Genomic DNA, 26,053 nt, shown 5'->3' with positions numbered 1-26,053 from the left:
CCTTTCAAGCCTTCTCCCAGCACCTCCCCCTCTCCCCTCTAGACCCTAATGCCCTTACCCTCTCGCAGCATCACCCTGTCCCCCTTCCACTTACACCTCCCCTCCTGCCCTTTTCCTCATTGTCTGCACTTGGCCCCCTGCAATTTGTATCTTCCCTCTCCCCTCCCCCTCCGCACAAGCCCCTTCCTCTCCCACCCCTTCCCTGCCCTGCTGTACCTTCTGCCTTCCACTTTGTGGGGCCAGACTCTGTGCTCGGGCCCCAAAAGTCCTTGGACTCTGAACTGGAAGCTAGGCTGTGCGGCCCCACATGGCACCACACACTTTTAAAGTCCCGGGCCGTGACATCACATCACGCCCGGGCGTCTCCCCGGTCACCTGGAAATGCTGTACATGGCGGCAGCAGCAGTCGGCAGCGTGCGCAGGCAAGGGGGAGCCGACTGAATGCTGCGCACGGCAGGGACGGTCCGGGGCTGGGGGGAAAGACGGCCAATAACTCGCCGCCCATGCACCCAGCATGCGCTCGTTCTCATCCTGGCCGGCAGCCCCCTAGCGTGATACCCGGGGGCAATTGCCCCTTCGCTACGCCTCTGGTGGGACCTCCCTGGTCTGACACCATCAGGATCTGAGCGGTCCTAAACCACAGTGGTTGCCGGATCAGGGGAGGTCAAGGCTCCCCTCCCAGCTGTTGGCCCTGCACCCTACCATAGGCCTGCCCCCAGTCCTGTCAGGACTATGCTTCTTGCTCCAGGCCAGGACTACACTCCCCATTGTGCTGACCCTGGCTGGGGCTATGGTCTCACCCCCGGCCCAGGCTGCACTACAGATGAATTAAAGCACTTCTATCAGATTACTATTGGTGCAGAATCTCTAACAACTGCTGAGCTAGCACAATAAAACTGGGTACAAGGGTGGAAGACCGTAAGTCCCACTGTCCAAGAGAACTAATTCAAAAGTCATCCAAGTTTGCATCTACCAAAGGCATTAGCAGTTCCTGGAGAAGGTTATGGCTAAGTCTGAGATGATCCTTCAGCTTTTAGTCAACAGTAACCTAAATTTACGGAGGACATGTGAGTGGATAACATGATTTTTGGCTACCAAATAAAAATTCCAGTCTCTACCAAAGATGTGAACTGTTGGATTTTATTACACCACCAAAAATCCACAGTGCAAGTTGTGAATTCGTTTCCAGAATTTAAGGAAAGGCCATTGTTTGACATCTGCAGAGATTAAATTATTGGAAGGGTACAGTTCCTTAGTGCATGAACAAACCTTTAACTCATTAGCCTGTAAAGGAAGCATGTCTAATAGTTAATGCAAGGCATTGGGAGCCAAGTATGATCCAAGTTTAGGGATTGGTAGTTTGTAGCAAAAGATTTACCAATTCAGCTGGCCAGACAAGGTTCTAATCCTGCAGTTCTTCCTTGGCGAGAAATCCAGTTCAAAATCAGTGGGACTTCCATCTGAATAATGAGTATCAAGCTCAATATCGTTTTCATTTTTTCCTATTACAATCCTCATTCCAAGTAATCCTTCACATTATATGATGTATGATTTTTTGCAATGTCTCAGTATATTTTACAATCTAGGCTTCAATTGTAATTTAATAAGAGCAGTTGACAAGCTGAAATCCTGCCACAATCCAAAGCAGTGGTGGGCAAGCTGTGGCCTGCAAGACATTTATTTACTGTTGCCCATGCATAGGGTTGCCAGATTCTGCTGGTATTCATTCACATAGCTTTTCCCCTATGGGTATTATTAAAGTGACATGTACATAAATCAAGGGCACCTGAGGTGAAGTGCATGCTGATTGCACACAACACCGACCATGAGAGCCGTGTGGTTTGTCTGCATCCAATCAAAGTGCTGCTATGGTTCAGTTGGCACTGCCTACAGATTCTAGGTACACAGGTGCAGTTAGCAAAACTACCCAATCTTGGGAGACTGTGTGGGTTATGACAATCTTGCAGCCCACTGAGATGAAAGAGAGCCAATCACACGGCTCACTCACTAGACTAGGTTGCCCATAACTGATACAGAGGAAGGTGGTGAGTTTTTAAATTTGGTATTATGTAAGTAAAGATCACATACTTCCGAGAGCATCAAAAGAGCTAACCCAAGACAGTTTCCTACTGGAAATACATATGGACAAAAAGCCAATCCAGAACATAATAAAGTTCTAAAATATACACAAGTTGCAAAGTTGGTTCTTGTGCTATGCAACAGATTTATTTTTGTCTTGTAAACATGGAACTCAAATAACTCTCCTAAATTATTAAGTCACATTAACGCTACTTGTTTCCAACAAAAATATTTTGAGGTCTACTGTACAAGTTCAGGTGAATTTATTAGAATGGAGAGGAGTAAAGGCAGCTTCTTTAAATTGTGAATTGTTTTATAAAACTAAATTACTTGCTCATAGCAACAGCTACATATTTCAGACCCAACCAGTTCAATCTTACACTTTCCCGAATATGGATAAAGCAAAAAGTACACAAACTATCAAGAATTTAAAATTAAATTAGCCTGATTACAGGGAATTCAATAAAACTGCTGTTCAGTACATGAGCAGGATTCGTTTCCAGTGTGTAATGATACAAATCTATTCAATTTTATTAAAAGCTTCGCAAACATGAGTTAGTTTCCTGTAACTATTTCATCTCATCAGCTGTATCTATCTTGTGTCTCCTTTGATTACATTAATTCAGCCAGCTACTGTGAATCATTCTCTGCTCTGTGTGATCATAAACTATGAGAAATGGAGTTTATTCTTAGAGTACGGCTAAGGATTTCACTGCAGCAGATATATGAGGAGTTCTGTAAATTAGCAACTCATTTTACACTGTGAACATTCTCTTCCCTAAAGGAAATGGAAATACTAATTGCCCTATTGTGAGCAAAATCAGTGGGAAAACCCTATAAAACTTCACAGAGAGTAGGATCAGATCCTATTCTAGAGGGAAAGAATGCATTTGCTTGGAAGGTATAAATTTTCATTTATGAAGAGTTGGGAGATCAGCATTCAGATGATACAGTCCATAACGTGGATCTGAAGTGTGTCCATGTCAGGTAGAATTTCTCCACACTTGGGACAGGAATGCATTGGAATATTCCTCTGCTGCTGCTGCCAGTCCTGTTGATTAGTTCCTGCAAAACAAAGAGAAGATCACCTATTACAATGGTCCCCAACACGGTGCCCGCGGGCGCCATGGAGCCCGCAGGGGCATTCGTGTGCGCCCGCCAAGTGCTCGGGGCTGGCCTGGCCCTGGGCACGTGGCGCACGCATGGTGCCGGAGCCGGCCCCGGGCGCATGGCGCATGGCAAGCGCCGGCCCCGGGAGCGCCGCGAATTGGCCGCCCGCGCTCCGCGCGGCGCTTTGGAGGAGGCGCCGGCCACAGGCGCGCGGCACTTGGGGGGGAACTCCGGCCCCGGGCGCGTGGCACTTGGGGGGGGAACTCCGGCCCCGGGCGCGTGGCACTTGGGGGGGAACTCCGGCCCCGGGCGCGTGGCACTTGGGGGGGGGGGGGGGCCCTGGGCGCATGACACTTGGGGGGGATACCGGCCCTGGGCGCGCGGCTCTTGGAGGTGGCCCCGCCCCCGGGCGCGCTGCTATGGGGGGCCCCGCCCCCGGGCGCGCTGATATGGGGGGCCCCGCCCCCGGTGAGCGAACGGCCATGCCCCCTGCCGCCCGGCAACCTCCAAAGTTTGGGGACCACTGACCTATTATGTTCAACTAGATTTTCACTCTTTTGTGAAAATGTAAATTTAGTTCTCATAGAAGATGCCAGACGGTACTTCTGGGGATAGTAGGTAGGAAGTTGCAATTGCTGGGCTACTCTCAGTTATAAAAAGGCCCTACAGGATGCTGGACAAAGACAGAACACTCCTGAGAATGCTCAGTATTGTGCCACTTGATTGGCCTGGCAGCAGTGCAAAACAGTCTTATACTGGGTACAGGAGGGCCAAGCCCAGGATAATGATCCCATTAACAATTGTCCTCTATAAATTTACCTCTTTGTACAAGATGAGGGGAATGATCATGATCCAATGATGCTCTGGCTCCGTGACGACTTTGCATTTCCACCAAAGAGCTTCTGCAGAGATTAAGGAAGTTAAGAATGTACTCATTTTCAAGCACAGAGACAAAGCCTGTTAGCAAGAGAAGTCTAGTCTAACCTCAAACAACAGGGAAAGAACAAAGAATATCATGTAAGGAGATACAGATGACCTTGAAAACTGGAGTAAAAGAAATAGGATGAAATAATAAAAAAGTACAAGGTCATTCACTTAGGGTACATCTAGACTGCAGCTCTATTTTGGGAAATAGCTATTCCGTGTCTTTTAAACTAACCTATTGTTTCAAAATAACAGGCTCGCTATTCCAACGTCCCTGTAACCCTCATTCTACGAGGTTAAAGGACATTTCAGAATAGCAGTTTATTTCAAAATTTGGCTCTATGTAGACAGGGCCAAATTTCAAAATAAGCTATTTCAAAATTAGATCAAAATAAGATACGCAATTTGTGTCGCTCAAATTGCATATCTTATTCCAAGCTAAGGGGGCAGTGTAGATGCACCCATTGGGATTAACAACAATTTCTGCTATAAAATTGGGGAATTATAAATTGTAAACAACAGAGGGGGAGCACAACCAATACACCAAGACCTACCACAGAACAGCTATGAACTACTAATGTGAAGTGGCCATGAAAAAGCTCATACAATCCTAGAATACATCAGGTGAGGCATTTCCAGTAGTGATACATTAGTAACACTGGACCTGGCACTAGTGATACATCATTTGGAACACTATGTAAAATTCTGGTCTCCCATGTTGAAGAAAGATTAATTCAAACTGGAATAGATGCAGAAGGGCTACTAGCATGATCATAGGAATCTTGTGAGAGAATACTTATGGATCTGACTTGTTTAACCTAACCAAAGGATGAGAAGAGATATGATTGTTCTCTAAATAAGTACGTGACAAAAACACCAAGAAAGGTCCAAAGTGGGCACAAGAACAAACGGTTATAAATTGGCTAGCAATAAGCTTATGTTTAAAATTAGATAAAGGTTTCTATCCCAAAGAAATGAAGTTCTGTAACATACTTCCAAGGGGAACAGTGGGGGGCAAAAACCTAACTGACTTCAACACTTAGTTTGCAATTTTATGGAGGGGATGGTATGATGAGATTGCTTACAATGATATATGACCAAACTGCAAGTGCTATTAGTAAATATTTCTAACAGCTAGACAAGACACTGGATGGGCTCTTAGTTACTACAGAGAATTCTTTCCTAGCTGTCTGGATTGTGGAAATTGTCTCTATGTTCGGTGTCTAAATGACTGCCATATTTGGGGTTAGGAAGGAATTCTCCCAAGATCAGATTGGCAGAAACCCTGGGGTTTTCTTTTGCCTTCCTCTGCAGCACTGGTGATGAAACATTTGCAGATTTGAATTAAAGTAAATGGTGGATTCTCTGTAACTTGAAGTTTTTAAATCAAGATGTGAGGACTTTAGCAATTCAGCTAGTGAGTACAGATCTAGTACAGAAGTAGTTATGACAGTGGGGTGAGGTTCTGTGTCCTGCAAAGTACAGGAGGTTAGACAAGATGAGGATGGTTCCACTGCAGTGGCAGGAAGTGGAGCATGTCAGCTCTGGCCCGAGCCTGCTCCACTCTGTTCCCCCAACCTGCATCGCAACCTGGCTGAATGGTGATGGTGGAGCAGAACAGGCTGCTGGGTAATTGAGTGCAGAGGAGGCTCAACCCCTGCTGCTGCCCCATGCCAAGCCTCCCAGGAATCCCAGAGGTCATGTATTTCAGGGAAGGGGGCTTTGGGAAAGGGTGCAATGGGGGCGGGAAGGAGTGGAACAAGGATAGGAAGAGGTATGGGTGTGGGGTAGAGAGGTTGTTTCAGGTCCCACATCTTCTCTATGGAACAGCCCTGCTTCTGACAATGGCAGATGCCAGATACCTCAGAAGGAAATGAGCAGAACAGGGCAATTTATCAAATGATCCAGCCCTTGTCATCCACTCCCAGATTCTGGCAGTAAGAAGCTTAGGGACATCTGGAGCATGGGGTTGTGTTGTTAACCATCCTGGCTAACAGCCACTGATGGCTCTATCTATGAATTTACCCAATTTTTTCTTGAAGGCCAGAACATCTCCTGGCAATAAGTCCCACAGGCTGATAGTGTTTTAGGAAGAAGTATCTTTTTTGGTTTTTTAAAACCTCCTGCCTATTAATTTAATCAGGTGACACTGGCTTCTAGTGTTATGTGAAAGGGTAAATAACACTTCTCTCCATTTTTTCTACCCCAGTCATGATTTTATACACTTATCAGATCCCCACGTTAGTTGTCTCTTTCCCAAGCAGTCCCAGTCTTTTAAATCTCTCCTTATAAAGAACCTGTTTCATACTCTTAATCATTTTTATTACCCTTCTCTGTACTTTTTCCAAATCAAATATATCTTTTTTGAGATGGAACAACCAAAACTGCGTGGAGTCTTCAAGAGATGTGGGCATAGCATGGATTTTTTTTTAGTAGCAGTACAGGCAGTCCCCGGGTTACGTACAAGATAGGGACTGTAGGTTTGTTCTTAAGTTGAATCTGTATGTAAGTTGGAACTGGCGTCCAGATTCAGCCGCTGCTGAAACTGACCGCCAGTTCTGACTTACATACAGATTCAACTTAAGAACCCCAAGTCAGCTGCTGCTGAAACTGATCAGCCGCTGATTCCAGGAAGCCCGGGGCAGAGCAACTGTGCCTCGGGCTTCCTGTAGTCAGCGCTGGTCAGTTTCAGCAACGGCTGACTTGGGGACGCCTGGGGCAGAGCAGCTGGGGTGCTGCTGGGTTGGTCCAGTAGCGCCGCTCTTCGGCGCTACTGGACCAACCCAGCAGCACCCCAGCTGCTCTGCCCCAGGCGTCCTGATTCAGCCACTGCTGAAACTGACCAGCAGCGGCTGAATCAGGATGCCTGGGGCACAGCAGCTGGGGTGCTGCCGGGTTGGTCCAGTAGTGCCCAGAGCGGCGCTGCGGGACCAACCGGCAGCGCCCCAGCTGCTCTGCCCCAAGGTCCACAACAAAAGCCTGGTCTGCTGGGGGGGAGGCACACTAGCTGCGCCCCCCCCCCCAGCAGACCAAGGACACGGGGAGCAAAGCTGCAGCGGCGGGGTGCCTCGCCTCTGAGGCTTTGCTCTGGCGCGGGACCCGCTTTGCTCGCGGTGCCCCTGGTCTGCTGCAGATGGTCCCCAGCAGACCAGGGGCACCGGGAGCAAATCCGCAGCCGCGGCGTGGTCCCGCGCTTCTGAGGCTTTGCCAGAGCAAAGCCTCAGAAGCGCGGGAACCCGCCGCTGCTGCGGCTTTGTTCGCAGTGCCCTTGGTCTGCTGGGGACTGTCTCCAACAGACCAGGGACACCGCGAGCAAAGCCGCAGCAGCGGCGTGTTCCCCCGCTTCTGAGGCTTTGCTCTGGCAAAGCCTCAGAAGCGCGGGAACCCGCCGCTGCTGCGGCTTTGCTCGCGGTGCCCCTGGTCTGCTGGGGACCGTCTCCAGCAGACCAGGGGCACCGCGAGCAAACCCGCCGGGGCTGCGGCTTTGCTCCCGATGCCCCTGGTCTGCTGGAGACGGTCCCCAGCAGACCAGAGGCACTGGGAGCAGCTTTTCTCACCCCGGAGTTCGAGGTGGCTGACCGCTGCCTGTGAGCTCCGGGGCGAGAAAGCCCCGTTCGTAAGTGCGGATCCGACATTAAGTCGGATCCGCATAAGTCGGGGACTGCCTGTATCATATTTACTGTCTTGTCAGCTATACCTTTCCTAATGGTTCCTAACATTCCATTAGCTTTTTTGACTACAGCTGCATGGTAAGTGCATGTTTTCACAGAGATAGCCACAATGATTTCAAGAGCTCTTTCTTGAGTGGTAACAGCTAATTTAGATCCCATCATTTTCTATGTATAGCTGAGATGTTTGACAGTCTCCATTACTTTGCATTTATCAACATGGAGCTTCATTTGCCATTTTTGTTTTTTCTCACAAAACTTGATTACTAGAACTTTGTAACTCTCTGCAGTCTGCTTTGGACTTAACTATCTTGAGTAATTTTGTATCATTGGCAAATTTTGCTACCTCACTGTTCACTCCTTTTCCCAGATCATTAATGAATGTTGACAGTGCTGGTCAGTGATGGGGTGGAGTAGGCCCTGAGGCCCCCTGCTCGAGGACTTGTGGCCCTGCAACACCTCACCCCAGAAAAAGGCAGTAGAGAGCTCCTCCAAACTGCCTAGAGTGACTGTGTAGGGATCAGCCAATCAGGACCCAGCAAGTCAGTACAAGAGGAGCTGCAGGAGAAGACTGAGTTCAGTTCCTTACTAGAGCTGGAGGAGTGTGGTTGTCTGGCCAAGGGAGCTGTAGGGCCTCAGATGAGACTGTGGCTGTGGCTCCATCAGGCCCTGAGGTAAGTGGCCCAGGGAATTAGAGCAGCAGTGTGACTTAGTTAAAGGAACACAGCATACAGCTGCTACCTATGGGGTCCCAGGGCTGAGACCCAGAGTAGTGAGTGGGCCTGGGTTTCCCCCAACCACTCATTAGCCATAGTGGAGATGTGGTTTGGATGCTGAGGCACTTCAAAGAGGGAAACTGAACTCCAGCATCTCGGCTGGAGGACTGCAAGTAGAAAGGCCCCAAGAGGGTGAAGACACTGGTCTCCATGGAAGAAGCCCTAGGGCATCGCTCTAGTCTGAAGCAGGGTCAGACCAAGGCATTGCAGAGAGAACTCAGAGAGACCCTTGTTGGATTTGTACCCCCACCGGGATTTGCTTTGCTTTATCTTACAGACAGACTTTATGATGTGGCTGGAGGGCTGAGTCAGTGAAGACCTGCTACAAACAGGTAGAGAGAGTGCAGGCACACGCACTTATCAAGAAGGCATTTAGGAGAAGTGAGTGCAACTCCATCGCATGGTCCCAGGACAGATCCTTGGGGGGACATCACTATTTCTCTTTCTCTGCATTCTGAGAACTGACCATTTACTCCTAGTCTTTTCCCCCCAATCTATTAAGTTACTAATCCACGAGAAAACCCTCCTCTCTTATCCCATGACTTTTTTTGCTTAAGAGTCTTTGGTAAGGGTCCTTGTCAAAGGTTTTTCTGAAAGTCCATGTACCCTATAGCCACTGGATTACCTTTGCCCATGTATGTTGACCCCCACTCCACATTAAAGAATCCTAGTAGATTTGTGAGGCATGATTCCTTTTACAAAAGCCATTTTGACCCCCCCCCCCCCAAGTAGTGTTTATTTGTGGTTTTGATAACTCTGGCTGAAATGATACAAATGAACATGCAGAGAGAATTTAACTTTTATTGGGTCTACTGAAATTTGGCCCAGATATGCATTCTAAAATTTTATTCTAAGTAAATATTATTACTACAATCATAAAATAAAAGGTTAGCTATCAATCTGGCTTTTTTTTCTTGAAAAAGAAGTTAACTTAAGAGGGAGAACAAATCTAAAATCTTTCTGTCCTTAAGTCTAGGTAAATACTAGATATCTGGGTGGTGAACATAATGGCTGGGGTTCTTTAAGATACAGTTTATATCTATGGACTCAATTTTTAGAAGAGACCCGAAATACTTGAGTGAATGGGTTTTCAGATTAAGCCAATTTAGAGACGTTCAGTGATATCCTGCCTCCACTGAAATTATTGGGGACAGATTTTCACCCATTGAGTTTACCTGTACTTCTCAAATAAATACAATACTTCCATAATTCACGTGTCATACAGTTTAATTTTGGTTCTTTGGATGATCTCTCACACAGAGGCCTCTGTCATCTGGCTAATTTCTCGTTTATATCAGCCAGATCACTGCAGAGCTAAGTCCATGGCTTCCACAGTTTTCAGTTGTTTTTGTCTTTTTAAATTCTATTGATGAGCACAGGCATGTTGCAGCTTTCAACAGTTGTTAAAATCAACATTAGCTTTAACAAGTCCCTAGCCAGCCCCCTAACACATGTGACAACAACATGATCCAGAGTAGACAACTAAGTCTTAGACATGTTTGAAATTTCCCTTAATCAGTTTCTCACCTGCCACGGTCTTCAAGAGCATCTTTCTCCTGTAGCAGGTACGTCAACTGTACAGCCAACTGTTCTTTTTCTTCATGTATCTTCTCTCTTGCTTCTCTCTCAGCATGGAAGTCAGAACAATAAACCTCCATCTGGTCAGAGATAATAAAATTACAGTCAGCATTTACTTTTTAAACCAGATGTAACTCTACCAGTGTATAAGTCAGTGGTGAGCAACCTATGGTGCACGTGCCCCACATGCCCAGCTGCCAGATACTGCTGGTTTCCCTCTGCATAGGTTTTTTTTTCCTACCTAAAGTGACATGCACATAAAGCAAGGGCATGTGAAGTGAGGTGCATGCTGATTACACACAACACTGACAGAGCTGTGCGTTCCCTTTGCATCCAATCAAAGAGCTACTACGGCTCAATCAGCACACCCTGCAAATTCTAGGTACACAAGCACAGTTAGCAAAACTACCCTACCCTGGGAGACTGCCTTGGTTAAGGCATTCTTGTGGCCCACTGAGATGAAAGAGGGCCACTCATGTAGCCCAAGTTGCCCATTACTGGTATAAATTAATCCCACTTGTTAGCACAGCCAACCAGTGTGTTCTTTGTATTGCAATAGCCCCTTTAAGCCCCAACCAAAATCACCACCTACACTGTGCTGGTAGCTGCACACACGCTTGGCAGGACATAGCCCAAGACCCAAAAAGCTAAATAGCAAAGAAAGGCTGGGTGAAGTCAGGCATCATCATTTCCATTTTACAGACAAGGATGACATAAAGACCATGAGCAAATGACTTCTCCAAGGTCATACAGAAAATCTTTGGCAGAGCCAGAAACTGTTCCCAGAATTCTAGTTCAAGACCTGCCTTCTTCCCAGTCACACTTTACATCCCTGGTCTCATTGAATTTGACTAAAACCACTACTTTAACATTAAGGGAGCCCACGGGAAATTAAGAACAAAATTAATCAACTATCAAACTTTTTATAGGAGGTTTAAAACTCTCTGTACTGTTTCAGACCCCTTTAATATCTAGAAATCCCATCCATTAAAATCAATGGTAAATGGTAATTTACAAAAGTACATATTCTACACAGATCTATAGGGGAAACTTAAAACGGTAATTATATATCTGGATCCTTTGTCTATTTTAATCTTTTCAGAGCAATTGCTTGAGACATTAGGGTATTTCTTTCTATTTCTCAACAGTAAGAATGAGAACTATCCAAGACTCCCTGACTTTTCTGAAGGGCCCCTCATACCTGAGCTCGGAGGACAGTCATGGTTTCAAGGTCTTCTTCCTGCTTAGCAATGGTCTGCTTCATTTCATCCATCTGAAGTTGTTTTGTAGCCAAAGCTCTCTCTGCCAGCTCTAGCTTTTCATTCAGTTCTTCTACCACCACCTTATCCACTTTCTCCAACTGCAAGGAAGAATTAATTGAAATGGCCTGATACTCCCACTACCCCCAAAATCTAACACTTCATGGCTACTTCCAGAGAAAGTTCCCACCAGTGACCACTATATCAACTCCCAAAAGTAATTTCTTTATGCAGCCTAAGAAGTAGATTTTCCCTCTTTTTTAAAATACTGAATAGTAAGGTCTCTATTAAAAGCACTGAGAAAAAGCAAGAAAGTTCAAAGCTAAACCTGAACTCCATTCTTCTAGCTATTGAGACATATATTGTACAGTACTTTATTATATGCACCGTGAGAGCCCCTGTCATAGATTGGGACAGACCTGAGAAAAATATGGCCTGTGGGCCAGATCCAGGCCCACCAAGCCACAGGAACTGGCTTGCGGAGCCTGCCTGAGGCTCCCAGAGTGCCTCACCCGACCCGCACACCACTCAGAAACGCGGCTGCGGTGTGGTTTCATTTTAAAAACTGAGCCTGGAGGGCAGGGAGAGGGAGCTTTAGGAGCTGCTCCCACCCTCAGCACAATCATAATCTTAAGAAAGTAAGGTTTTTGGGTAAGGGACCATCTTTTTAATTATGTTTTTTATACTGCCTCACATGGTCAGGTCCCAATCTACGGGTGGGCAATAATTTTTGACAGGGGCCACGCCAAGAATTTGGAAAGTGGTCGAGGGGCCGTATGCTTCCGTGATATTGGAGGAGGTACATGGTCTGGGATGGAGGTTAGGTGCAGAAGGGAGCTTGGGGTATGGGAGGGAATTTGGGCGAAGGAGGCAATCTTAATTTGTTTCAGTAACAGGCAGCCAAGAAGCACAAGGGGCTTGTAAGTATTCTGTGCTCTGTGAAGAACTACAAGTGGGGGGGAGGGCAGTCAGGGAAGCTGATTTAGGAATGGGCTGCTGGCTGGTAAGTCTCCTGGCCAGAGCTGCCCCTAGCTCCCCAACCCTCCCTTCCCCAACACTCTGATCCCAACTCTTGTCCCCCCAACTCCACATACCCAAATCCTCTGCCCCCCTCCTGAACCCATACCTCCTCCCAGATCCAGCACCCCAATCTGCTGCCCCAGACCACAGTCCCCTCCTGCCCTAGCTCATAATTCAATCCCCTGCATCCCCTCCTCTACCCCAATTCCCTGCCCTAGGTCACAATTCAACCCCCTGCATCCCAGTCCAGTGCCCCATGTTACAACTGCCTCCTTCACCCAAATTCCCTCCCATACCATAAGCTCCTTTCTGCACCTAACCTCCATCCCAGACTCTGTACTTCCTCCATTAATACCATGGAAGAGTATGGCCCCTTGACCACTTCCAAAATTCTTGGCGTGGCCTTTGACAAAAAATATTGCCCACCCCTGGATTGGGACCTGACCATGTAAGGCAGTGTAAAAAACATAACTAAAAAGATGGTCGCTTACCAAAAAACCTTACTTTAAGATTATGCAAATATTTAGATGCCTAACTTCAGGCTCTTGAGTTGGGATAGATGCAGAACTGCTCAGATGTATGCAACTGTGTTGCACTGCAGTAGCTTGAGGCCAACAAAGGATATCTGTACTAACACAGCAGAGATGTGGCTCTTCTTTAGTTGAAGTGGTGAGAGGTGGTGTTTTGTGTTTTTGGAGCAGGATGTGTCAAGGTCTGTCCTTACAAATGGCCATAAAATATATGTAGCTACAGTGAATGGTAAAGCTGAAAAATCATGAAGTCATCATGAAGTAATAATATTGTTACAATCCACATTCATTTCTCCCTCCTAAAATTCATTGCAATTTGTCTTCACAACTAATTTACCTCTTTCCTTTTTAGTTCTTCAATGGTTTTCATTGCATCAGTGAGCTCAGGGAGAAGCTTGCTGTATGTATGTTGCAAGTCAGAAAATTTTGCCCTGTTTAAGACAAAAAAATTACATCTGAAATGGTCCTTCCATCATCTTCCATTTTGCTAAACTGTTCCATTAGCCCCTGCTTTAGGATTTCTTTCATCACTCCTTTCCATCAAACTTGCAAATCCCTCGAGTTTAAGACACACCAGTTCAGAAAGCTAAAGGACTAACTATCCCCACTGTCAAACATTTTCTCTAGCCTGACTTTTTATTTTTCCAGTGGGAGAGGAAAGAAAACCAACCAAACAAACCTTCAACAACTTACAAATGGAATTTCAGTCAGACAATAAAAAGTAGCCTTCTACCCTTCACCATCGCCTCTCTCGAGGTCCCTGGTGCCCTTACAGAGATTAAGTCCAGAAGTGACTCTTCTGATCGTTTAATAATCAGGCCTCCTGAATTACAGGCCAAAGACTCACCCAATAATTTCAGCATCAAGCCCACGCTCCTGTGAGAAATGAGCATATCTTTCGGAAAGATAGCTACTCTGGACCTGAAGGTTTCAACTGAAGAAGAATTTGCCATGTCCCTAAGTAAACTGCCCTAGGGACATTTACCCATATTGTTAAACATTTGCCCCTTATTTCCAGTCAGACTTTCTCTAGCATGAACTTTCAGCCATTGGGACTCTCACTTTTTTCTGTAAAATTAAAATACCCATATACTACCCAGGTAGGTGCTTATAAACCAGGGGTGGGCAATAATTTTTGCCCAAAATCTTGGGGGCCACTCCAAGATTTTGGAAAGTGGTCGAGGGCCACACTCTTCTATGATATTAATGAAGGAAATGTGGGGTCTGGGATGGAGGTTGGGTGCAGCTTTGGGTAAGGGATTGTGTTGCAGGACGGAGAGTGGGGTCTGGGAGGGAGTTTGGGTGAAGGAGGCAGTTGTGACCTCGGGCAGGGGACTGGGATGCAGGGGTCTGGGTTGTGACCTAGGACAGGAAGGGGTTGTGACCTGGGGTGCAGGTGTTTGCATTAGGACCTAGGGCAGGAGGGGTTATGACCTGGGGCAGAGGATTGGGGGCTGGATCTGGTAGGGGGTATGGGTGCAGGAGGGGGGCAGAGGTTTTGGGTAAGTGGAGTAGAGGGGAAGGAGTATGGGGAAGAGGGTTGGGGAAGAGAGGGGCTGGAGTGCTAGAGGCACGCTCTGGCCGGGAGACTTACCTGGGTGACTCCTGGCCAGCAGCCCAGCAGGGTTCTCAGGCAGCTTGCCTGGTCTGCCCATGAACAGGCTGCAGGGGCCGATGTGTGTGTGTGAATAACTACGAGTTGGAGGGAGGGAGGGTGCTTCGTGTGCTGCCTGTTTTTCAAACAGGAGCTACCATTAGCCAGAAACCAGCCAATGGAATTGTGCTAGGCTTCATGAGGTGCCTCTATCCCTTTCTCCCCTCCCCTCCAGGCTCTCAGTTCTGAAGGAGAAACCGGCCTGGCAGCTGCTTTTCTAAGAGGTGTGCAGGTGGGGGGCGATGCAAGCAGGGAGCCTGCCTGGGGGTGTCCGCTGCATCTGCAGACTGGATCTGATGGCTTGGTGGGCCAGGTGCAGCCCGTGGGCCATATTTTGCCCAGGCCTGTTATAGACCCTGGAAAAGTCACACCTTTCATTAAATAAAATGGATGGAGCTAAGGTTTTGAAGCGGTGTCTCTTAATAGCTTTTAATTCTGGTAAGTCTCTTATTTATGGAGCTTCTCACCAAAACACTAACTCCAACAGAGTTCAGAGGCACACGTGTTTCCCCATGCCCTAATGCCCTTTTCTCTCACTCTTCCAGAGCAGTTAATCTTTTGCCTTCCTCTGCAACATGGGGCCTGGGTCACTTGCAGGTTTAAGCTACTGTAAATGGTGGATTCTGTGTAATTTGATGTCTTTAAACAATGATTTGAGGACTTCCCCTAATCTCTGGCTGAGTTAGTGTCTTCTACTGCAGAAGTGGATGGGTGAGGTTCTGTGCCCTGCAATGTGCAGGAGGTTAGATTAGATGATGATGATGGTCCCTTCTGACCTTAAAGTCTATGAAACTTCATCCTTTCTCCTACTACCTTTTGGGTCTCTTGGGTTGCTTCCCCTGCAGCACTGTGCTCACGACCAGAGAACTTCCAGTAACAATGTGAACATGTTTACAAACATTTGGTAGTATCCAGGGTATTGTCTTGTTCCTACCAGCATAATGCTCTGTTCCCAAGCCTTTCCTTAAGGAAATGATTTTCAAACCCTGCAGTATAACGAAGTGACAAATTAGGGAACTGCTCAAAAGTCAGTTATAATCTAGCTGACCTGCCCTAGTACTGAAACGCTTGGTAGACCTTGCTCAGTATCTGCAAACATAAGCTGCTTGTCTTGACTTTCAAGGTCCTTCACTGCCTATCCTCAAACTTGCATCTATGTATGTCAGATTGGAGTAGTTCAGTTTCATAGCTGGACATGTCGTCATCATTTTGATGCAAACATCTCGAAAGTTATCCTTAAAGAATTCAGCAGCGTTTCTATTTTCTTTTGTAAGGCAAGTGAAGAAAATGCCTATTGTGTAACAACCCGGGGAAGTGAAACCTAGTTCAGGGGAATGAACTTACTTACTGGCTCCCAGACAAAACTACCAAATTGCAGAAATTCCAGCTGACTGGGAGATAGGCCCTATGCTACATGCTGGTGACAGCATATGGGTAACTAGCCAAGTGCAGTATTTCAAAAATGCATTGTGAGTATTTGCTTGTTCAACTTCCTAAGAATTTAGTAAAATACAGTAACAGGATGGGCAAAGTATCTATTTCTTCATCTTTTGTAAGGAAAATGCCAAGATAGGAAGCCAGTTTGCATTTTTGTCAGGATGGACACAGTAAGTTGATGTACCCAATATCTGAAAAAACTTAAACCACAAATAGACTAGTAACATCTTAAAGACTAAGAAAACTTGTAGATGGTATCATGAGCTTTTGAAAGCTCATAATACCATCTACATGGTTTGTTAGTCTTTAAGGGTGTGTCTAGACTACAGGGTTTTGTCGACAAAAGTGGATTTTTATAGACAAAACTATACCGGTGTCTACATTGCTGCTGAGTTCTGTCGACATAACGTCGATAGAACTCAGCAGTTTTGTTGACGGCTGTAAACCTCATTCGACAAGGAATAACGCCTTTTGTCAACAGAGTTCTGTCGACAGAAGGCGTTTATGCATCTACACTGTCCTTTGTGTCTACATTGTCATGTTGACAAAGTGGCTTGCCGTGTCGACGGAACTGGATGTAGTCTAGAAGCTCTTTGTCAACAGAAGCTTTGTCGACAGTATCTGTCAACGAAACTTCTGTCGACAAAAGCCTGTAGTCTAGACATACCCTAAGATGCTACTAGTCTATTTGTTGTTTTTTTACGTTTTTCCTGTTACAGACTAACTCGGCCACCCCTCCGAAGTTTCCAATACCTGAAGGCAGGGATCAATTTAGATCAGCAACTTATATACAGCTAGAAAAGGGCACAAGTCAGCAGTTAGAGTGGGGATTTCCCCAGAGATTGGAGTTATTTGAACATGAAGATCCATTTTGGGGCCTACTGTAGAGAGAGGTTCGAACCGTAATTTCTGGACCTAGAGTCAAAACTTTAATAAACTGAAGCTACCTGGATCCAGGGTTTCAGTTCAGACTAACCTCTACAAGCTCAATTTAACAGGGGTAGGGGAAAGCTTGTATGCATACACAACAGTCACATATGAGATATAGTTACTCCTCGGATACATTACTATATATTCTTCCCCTACAAATCTTTGTAAGGTACAAAATCTTGTCACACTCACTTTTCTTCCTTTGTTTTGGTTTGTTCCAGTTTGATTTCTGACTGTACACTCTCCACCTGAAGCTCTAGCTTTTTAATGGTATACAGGAGCTGCTGCTTCTCATCCAAATCTGCTGGAGTAGCAGAGTTTTTTCTTTCAAGTATCTGACACCTGCCAAAGAAAGGAAAGAGAAACACTCTTTTTCCTATCTTATTTCTTGATGGAAGTCATCATGATGGGTATTGTAAAAAGAGAACCTTTTATTTGTAATTAACTTATCCCCCTTTTAATTTCATTGGGGGTTGAAAAATACATCCCATGCCCAACTATAAGAAAATAAAGGGATTGACCCCGTACCCTTTTCCTTAAGTTATGTTATATGGTCTCAAAAAGATAGGAATCATGACTGCAAGTTTTAAAAAAAAAAAAAGGGGGGGGGGGGAGAGAGACACCTAAAGAGAAGATCTTACAATCTTTTTTATGCACCTAATTAAGTGGCCTGATTTTCAAGCATGTTGAGAATGCCTGTGAATAAGGGTTCAAATTGGGTCTTTATTTGCAAACTTAAGAAAAGCAACTCTTTCCCTGTAAGGGATTTCACTTGTTTTTAAAATATCCCTTATCCCTTTTACATCATGAAGGATTAAATTCTCAATCTGAAAAACCAGGATTCTTGTGGTCTATTTCTAAGGCTCCTTAATGTCCAGTGACATCTTAGATCTTGCAAAAGCCAGAGGCTTAGACCCTCAAAGGTATTTTAGGCACCTAGCTCCCACTGGAATAAATGGTAGTCAGGTGCCTAAATACTTTCAGAGATCTGGGCCTCTGTTCCTCACCTGTAAAATGAGATTAATATATACCTCTTCTCAGAAGTATCAGAAGGTTTAGTCAATAATTAAGAAATACTTAGCTCTAATATAGTGCTTGTCATAAGTTTCTCAGCACTAGTTAGCATTTGTAAAGCTTGCTAAGCTCCCCAGATGGCAGGGGCTATGAACATTAAGCCCTTATTTACACTTACCTGCACTATTTATCTACTTCAGCTACGCAAATAGCTGAAATATTAAGCAAATAGTGTATATGCAAATAGAGTAACTGAAATCAACACTCTCGCCATGCCACCTTGCGCGCAGCAAAGTTGACAGGGGCAGCTCTTCCGTCGATGCTGGTTACTCTTCTCGACGGAGTACCAGTGTCGACGGGAGTGCTCTCGGAGATCGATTTATCACATCTACAACAGACATGATAAATCAATGGCTGGTGGATTGATTGCTTTAGTGTCGATCCACTGCGAAGTGTAGACAAGGGCTAAAGATTATCATCAGCACAATCAACATTTGCTTTTCTGGACCTTACTTTTCATGAAGCCTCCTCTGGATCAGCTCAGCTTCTTTTAATTTAGCATGGGCCTCCTGAAGCTCTTTGAAGAGGGATGACACCTGCAGATTCAGTGCTTCTATTTCACTACCAACCTGTTAGAAAGAAGAAAATTATACTCAGGCAATTCAAGATCTGAACATTGCAAACAAACAGAGATATCAGGCAACAACTAGGCATGTAAATAACGCTCCAAACAGTTAGGCAGTTAAACTATTACAACTATATCATTTACCTGGTTAACTGTTGGTGGGCCAACAGAGGGCAGCCTGTGCGAGGAGTCTCATCTGGGCTGTGATCCCACTGGGCTTTTAGGGACAAGCATGGTGGGTGCTGCTCCAGGCCAGCATGCCCAATGGGGCCACTCCAGAGTGCCCAGGATCCTGCCCACCCTCTCCAGCATGGCCAGGGTTCCGCCTCCCCAATGGGGCTTCTCCGGTGCAATGAGGTTCCCACTGGGGTGCTCCAGCACGAATGTGACTGGAGTCCTGCATGTGTATCCATGGTCCTGCCTGTTCGCTGGGGCTGCTCTCACGTGGCCTGGGCTGGGGTCTTGCCCATCTGCTAGGGCCACTTCAGTGCAGCTGAGGTCCTGCCTTCCCACCACGTGGCCCCACTTGCCACCTTGACATGACCAGGGTCTCACCGGCAGTCCCAAACAGCTGAGGCTGCTATGGTCTGATGCAGCTGGCAGCCTGGTTAACTGGTTACACAGTAAGCATTCTGGTAAGCCTTATGCTTACTGGGTAACTGGTTAACCTTTTACATCCCTAGCAATAACCATTCTCTTTCTCAAGAAAATAGCACAAATCATTCAGCATCAGTAAACTGTGCTGAACTGTAAGATTAATATAAAATTACTCAGCATTCCTAAAGAAAACAAAGCTACAATTTTGGGCACTCTAACCTTTAAAATTGGGAGGGGGGAGAGAACTGGACAATACTCGACCTCCTGCGGTCTCTTCCAGCCCTATGATTCTAATAAGTCCAATGGTGTAAACAATAAAGAGGCTAGTGCCACCTTAAAGACTAACAAATTTATTAGAGCATAAGGTTTCATGAGTCAGTCCACAAGGGGAGCCGATTTAAAAACTGGCTCCCCGTGCAGACCAGCTCCCACCTGCTATCCTGTGCCGCTGCCTCTGAGTACTGGCTCCCGCCTGCCCCCATCCCTGCTCCCATCCTTCCCGCAGCAAGGGGGAGGGAGTACATGTATTTGACAGAATTAACGGATAAACCCAGGCTGATCGGTTAATTGTAGAGTCGTCTACATGTTGACATCCCTACTTGTACAGCACATCTTTGTATCATGACAGGGAAGCCTTCAACTCTGAAATTTACAGGGATGAATGGAATGAAGTTACTATTTATTTCTGGATTCCTCTGAGATGAGCAGCATGATAAGAACATGTTTATTTACTCCCTCACATAACTCAAGAACCAGGCTGGGTTCATACAGAGAAATTAATAAGCAGCAGGTTTAAAATAAACAAAAGGAAGTATTTCTTCACACAACGCTAGTCAACCCATGGAACTCATTGCCAGACAAGCATCATTAGGCCCTGGGCAATGTGTGTGTGGGGGTCTGGCTCCGGGTCCCCTGGACGCAATGGGGCTAAGGGCAGAAAGGGCTGGGCTAAGAGCAGTCAGCCTTCAGTGCTGCCCAGATTGCACCATGACTCTCCCCACCTGAGCAACACCCAGACAGCACTGCGCATGGCTCTGGCGGCAACTCAAAGGGCCTAAGGTGCTGGCTGCTGCCATAGCAGTAGCAGCAGGGAGCTCCAGGCCCTTTTAATCACCAGGCCCTTGTATGTGTGTCCCTCCCCTTCTCCAGTCAGCAGCCCTGGACAGGTCCATCAATGACTATTAGCCAAAATAGTCAGAGATGTAACACTATGCTCTGGATATCTCTAGCCTCTGATTTCTAGAAGCTAAGAGGCAACAGGGGGATGGAGCGCTCACTATTTGCCTGTTCTGTTCATTCCCTCTGAAGTGTGTGGTAGAGCCGTATAGTGGGACTGGGATTCCGCAGGACCCACTGTTGTAACAGTGAGAGCTGGTAAAATAGACTGCAGGTAGGATTAGGTGGGCCCAAAAAAAAAAAAACACAAAAAACACAAAAAACATAAAAAACCCCAACAGACTATAGTAATTTGTGAGCAAACACTAATTTTCCCCTCAGTTTGTCACACACAGAATTAAAGCAATATAAAGCAAGTTTTGCTTTTTTAAATAAAAATTGTAATAATTCAAGCAAGAAAAATATTTTATTTCTATTATAACAAGAATTAAAATATTTTACATGGTGCATGAAAGATCTGTTTCATTGTTTTAGTGGTAAAAATCGACTGAATTCTGTATAATAAAATACATAAAGGCTTTTTATTTTTAGTAGCATGGGGGGGACTCTCTCACTTTTGCAGGATCCAAGGCTTTTGTGGGTGGGTGCAGGATAAAAATGCAGGAAACAATGCAGGAGTGGGTGGGAGTAGGTATTGTGGGGCAGGAGAGGAGCAGAATTAAAAACAAGGCCCATGCAGGGCTCTAGCACCTTTGCAAGATCAAACTGAAGATCGCTTTTGGAAGAACGAATACTGGGCTAGATGGACCATTGGCCTGACTCTGAACCAATATGGTTGTGTTGGTATATTATGTTCATTACCCAGAGAAGGAAAAGGATTTCTAGCAAAACTGCATACATCTGTACCAGATTATCCCCACCATGAGAGAGTCTCTGCCTCAAGGCTCTCTCATTGTGGCTTCAAGCCACATGTAAATTAGTTAGACATAAAATATTTCTGAAGTTAATGAGAAACTATTTACTTACTCCAATTTTTTTTAAAGAAAATGCATATGCAAAAATGAAACAATATTATGTAATTAAAACAAAATACAGACTTGAATTAGTCAGCTGTCCATATTATTGGAAGCCAAATTCAGTGCCTGGCATTAGAAGATAGCATCTTCAAACTCATGCTGATGTATCCATGGGTCAGTCACAAACAAAACTAGCACTTCTCAGGATCTGCATTTGGACAAGATGCGTACCAATACCTGCTTTAAATCCATATCCACCTACTCATACATAGCTCATTCCCACACACTACTCAACATAAATTGAGCAAAATCCTAGAAGACGATGAAGGAAAGAGCTTCAAGTGCTTACGTTCAATTCCAACTTAAGAAGCCAAAGCCAGTCCAGAATTCAAATCCTCAGAAATGTTCCATGTGGTCTCTGAACTAAGGACAAGAGAAGTCTAGGACTCTTGCTGGCCTGCAGATTTCTGAACATAGACTCTGCAGATTTCCTGGAGGAGCAATTGGACCTGCTCCCTAGTATGGTGATTAGAAAGACCCGATTTCATTGTCTCTAATGAGTGACTTCCACAAACACTAACACATCATGATATCATATAGCATCAGGTGCATGGAAACTATGAGATTCAAACTAACTTACTCCCATGCCATGCAGCCAGCCTGGCACATCCTGGATTGGATCTTCATTCTGGGAGTAGACACCTCTAAGTTTTCAGCCATCTTAAAAGGCTCTCATGTCATACAAGGTATTGACAAGCTAATAGAATACCAAAATCTACTGATGACTGCTACTGATTCCTATTTCCTCCTGAAACCATGATGATTCACAAGCTACATCAGATGAAGCAAAAGGCCAGCATGCAGGTGGTATAAGACCCACTCCAAATCCATACATGAGCAGCACAATTCCACCTCCATATCAAAAGTAGAGAGAATATTCTATCCTTCTTCCATCACAGCTGCAAAACAGCTCACAGCAGATGACTGCAGGACCAAAGCACCAGCCACTATAAAGTGCTTTCTTTTTAATTTGCAGAAAATAAAATACTAGAGGAACTTGCCATGGCAGCAAAACAGCTGCCCAGCCAGTATAAACCGCTCTCCTTGGAAAAGAGTTTGGCCTTAATTCATGCACAATAAAGTTCCAGGAGCCCTTGGAAACATTTGAGCATTATGTTGAGTCACTGGTGAACATTACTGAAGATCAAGTGCTCCCATTAGCACTGGGCACAATCAGCAGAGTCTTCTGAGAAGCAGCTCTGACATCCTCACTGAAAAATGCAACAGCCCCCAATCCTCAACAAAACACCAACACTTAAACATTTTTTCTTAAAAAAAAAAAAAAAATTAGCGCAGACTCTCTCTCCAACCATCACCTTGCCTCTGAACAGACAAGCAATGACACAAACTCTAGCATCATATGATGTCTCAACTTCCTGGAAACTTCAAGACCAGGGGACAGCTCAGCCACAACCCTAGTGGCCCTTTAAGACTGCTCTCCTAACAATGGATGATGGCCATCTCCAAGCCGCGATCAGGACAGCTGAAGCAGAGGGTACGCCACTGAAACAGCTATAAACTTTCCTCACACATCCATCAGTACTCTTACCTGCATGGTCTTCAAAAGATTCATCCTGCTCTTGTGGTCCCCTAAAACATCAGCATCAACGAGAAGCTGCTTACGGAGCTGGTGAAACAACATGAACTCTGCTGCCAACAATACACTGAGGAAACCCAGCTGTACACTTCATGTTTTCATAGATGCAGCCAGCACCATCATAAGTATGTCACAATGCCTACATCTGGATTAATGGTATCTGTCTCAGTCTGAACACAAGCAAGACAAGTGGTCACAAGATAAAAATATTTGAAGGAATTTGTTAGGACATCTCCTTCCTCTCATACAAATGAGAAAACATCTCCCATTCTGTTCATCAGCCTAGTGTAGAAAGATAGTTTAGCTGGGACTTCCCTAACCTTAATGAGGTCCATGACAGATACCAAAACACAACACCACCTTCTTCTACCTTTTAGCTGATAAAATCCACTTTCCCTTCTTCCTTGAAGATACAGTCCCAATAATCACGTTTGTTGCCTTCAGACTTAATTACTATAATTCACTATACTTGAGGCTAACCATTCGAGCAATAGAGACACTAGCTGACGCAGAATACAACTGCCACCCATTGTGAGCATACTTTCTCCTTTATTGGCTACCACTGTCAGTTCAAGGCCTTAATTCAAAGGATTAGGACCCACCTATGTCTAAGGTAGTTGTGCTCTTCCATAGCAAAACTAGAGAAAATATACATTAATGGCTAGGAGAAAAATAGCCCCTATCCAAACATGGATTCAGGCCCGAGCTTTGCAGCAAGAGCAGTGGCAGGCAAATACCTGCTCATGGGCGAGATCCAGTTTGCCAGGATTAGCTCCAGGCAGGTCACCACCACTGTAGTTACCTGTGTCTTTGCAGGTATAGATGCTTGCAAGCTCCCATTGGCTGCAGATTGCCATCCCCAGCCAATGGGAGCTGCGGGAAGTGGTGTCATGATCCGTACCAATGGGAGCTGCAAGCACCTGTATCTGCAGAGGGCGCAGATAAATGAAGCAGCAATAGCGCACCAGGGGCTAACCCTGGAGAACCACTGCTGTCTTATTGCCCAACTGTGAGTTAGGATTTGTCTTTTACATTACATCGCAAGTGGATTGTAGACTCAGACCTTGGAGATTAATCCAAATTAGAGAGGTCCTTTGTGGGCATAAATGCTCCTATGTCACTCCATGTCCTCTTTAGAGTGCATGGTCAAAGCAGCTGGGCATGAGTGGGATGCCAGCTGCTGGAAATGCACCTGGGAGCTATTGGTAGTTTGTGTAAATTAGAGCAACCTCCAGGAGAACCAGTCCAGGAGCATGGAATTCACCTTTGTATCTTCTTCTTGAACTTTGCTCAAGTTCCTCAGGTGCAGCCAAAGGGCTGGATCATGGGCTGGGCATGAACTGTTGCCTGGGGGAAGCTAGCCTCCAACTCCACGTCACCCCTTCCCTTCCCTCCCCTCCCCCTGGAGCCAAGAGTCTACCCACTGCAACCACAGGCCTAGACCTGACCCATCTTAGCCCCCTAGCCCAAAGTGGCACCGGGAGAACCCACCCCAGCTCCTCCCCCCCCCCAGCTCCAAAGCATGGGAGAACCCATGTATCCTTAACACTAATCTTGTCTTCCCCCACAAGTTCTTTGTAGTTACTCAAAATTGTGTCCCCAGAAAACTGGTACATACTGTCTTTGCACTTTCATCCTCTTCTTTTTCCCATTCCGTTTGCGTTCCACTCTCTACATAATCAGCCAATTTCTTCTCCAGCGTTGACAGCCTGAGAAATGTCAGGAGCCAATGATGATGGTTTCAATACACATTCAGTATGAAATAACGAGCATTTTAAAAGGTGAGGACATACAAGGATCATATGCTATTGCTATATATGTTACTCTAACTTTTAATATTTCCCATGCAAGTGAGAATATTTAAAAATAAGTCCACAGTCAAATATGGAGATATGTCCTGAAGCTGATTTTTTGGGGGATTTACTCACATACTTTGCCTTTATTCCATTTTATTTATAAAGACATACACATTTATTTTATTGGTTCAGGAATGAAGTGGGATTTAGCTGTAGTAGCAATTGTTCATAGTGATCATGTCACAGTGCACATGAAAGCTACTTTCCTAAAATCTTTTTCTCTGGGTATGGACTCATCTGTCCCCTTGCTTCTCTTGGAAGTTGGGAATACAATTAGAAATACCAATTCTGAATCCATTTTTCCTTTGGTAAGGAGAATTTCACACTTTGATACATCATTACCACAAGGAAAAATTATATTGTGAGATGGTACACCCATTATAGCTTCAGTATGGACTCCAGTGTGGGCTAACAACTTGAGTACATACCCCCTGTTCCAGGCAGGCATCACTGGGACAGCTGGTCTATGCTGAAACCTGTGTCTTCACTGTGATTGTTACCTATGCTAGCCAGATTAATGCTTGCATAAGTACGCTTACTAACACTACACAAAACCCTACATTGCAGGGTTGATGTACTCTGAGGACATGTCTCCATTACAATTAAATACCCTTGGCTCATGCCAGCCTGAGGGACTCTGGCCATAGATCTGTGTAATTGTGGTGCAGATATTTGGGCTCAGGCTGCAGGTGTTTAATTGCATAGTGTTTAATTGCAGTAGAGACATAACCAGAAAGTCATTTGGCTATTGGCAAAGCTTGTTCCCACCCTAAGAAGACCGTTTAGAACTATTACATGACTGATTTGCCCAGGTTTAGTGTCTACTCCAAACAGATCTCATACTGTCCACCTGTGAAGCAGTTTCTAGACACACTAGTGAAATTCCATTAATTTGAACAGTTGCTTCAAATTTACACCAATGAGACTGAGCTTATGCAAGTCTCAGATGGGATATTAACTTTAGATATCTGGAATTAAATCTCTCAAACATTTCTAAGGAGTTTTTTAAAACATTAAAGAATTAAAGCCCGATGAAGTATTATTTACACTTTATAATATCTGACTTGCCCAAGGTCCCATAGAAAGGACATCACACCATGATATTTCATTGGAAAACGGCAAAAAACAGTGTGTGAGCAATACATGGATTAAAATGCTCTCAAATATCCATCACACCATTTCACTTCAATTTTAGGAAACTGCAGGT

The 26,053-nt window shown here is 45.2% G+C and overlaps 1 protein-coding gene across 2 annotated transcripts in view; it reads right to left on the bottom strand.

The window, feature by feature from the left end:
- Positions 1-1,124: 1,124 nt before the first annotated feature.
- Positions 1,125-26,053, bottom strand: part of OPTN (optineurin) — a 43,353-nt gene continuing 18,424 nt past the window's right edge. For both annotated transcript variants that reach the window (XM_075926020.1, XM_075926021.1), the window contains exons 7-14: positions 24,609-24,699; positions 18,493-18,608; positions 17,158-17,307; positions 13,282-13,375; positions 11,337-11,495; positions 10,085-10,215; positions 4,009-4,091; positions 1,125-3,144 (exon numbers count right to left, since the gene is read on the bottom strand). In XM_075926020.1, coding sequence (XP_075782135.1) covers positions 3,020-3,144; positions 4,009-4,091; positions 10,085-10,215; positions 11,337-11,495; positions 13,282-13,375; positions 17,158-17,307; positions 18,493-18,608; positions 24,609-24,699 — 949 coding nt within the window. In that variant the 3' untranslated portion in view covers positions 1,125-3,019. The remainder of the gene's footprint in view (positions 3,145-4,008; positions 4,092-10,084; positions 10,216-11,336; positions 11,496-13,281; positions 13,376-17,157; positions 17,308-18,492; positions 18,609-24,608; positions 24,700-26,053) is intronic.

This window comes from Pelodiscus sinensis, chromosome 1, assembly GCF_049634645.1.
Source record: "Pelodiscus sinensis isolate JC-2024 chromosome 1, ASM4963464v1, whole genome shotgun sequence".
Lineage (NCBI taxonomy): Eukaryota > Metazoa > Chordata > Testudines > Trionychidae > Pelodiscus > Pelodiscus sinensis.
Note: the sequence above shows the minus strand (reverse complement) of the source record. Positions and strands in the feature narration are given on the sequence as shown.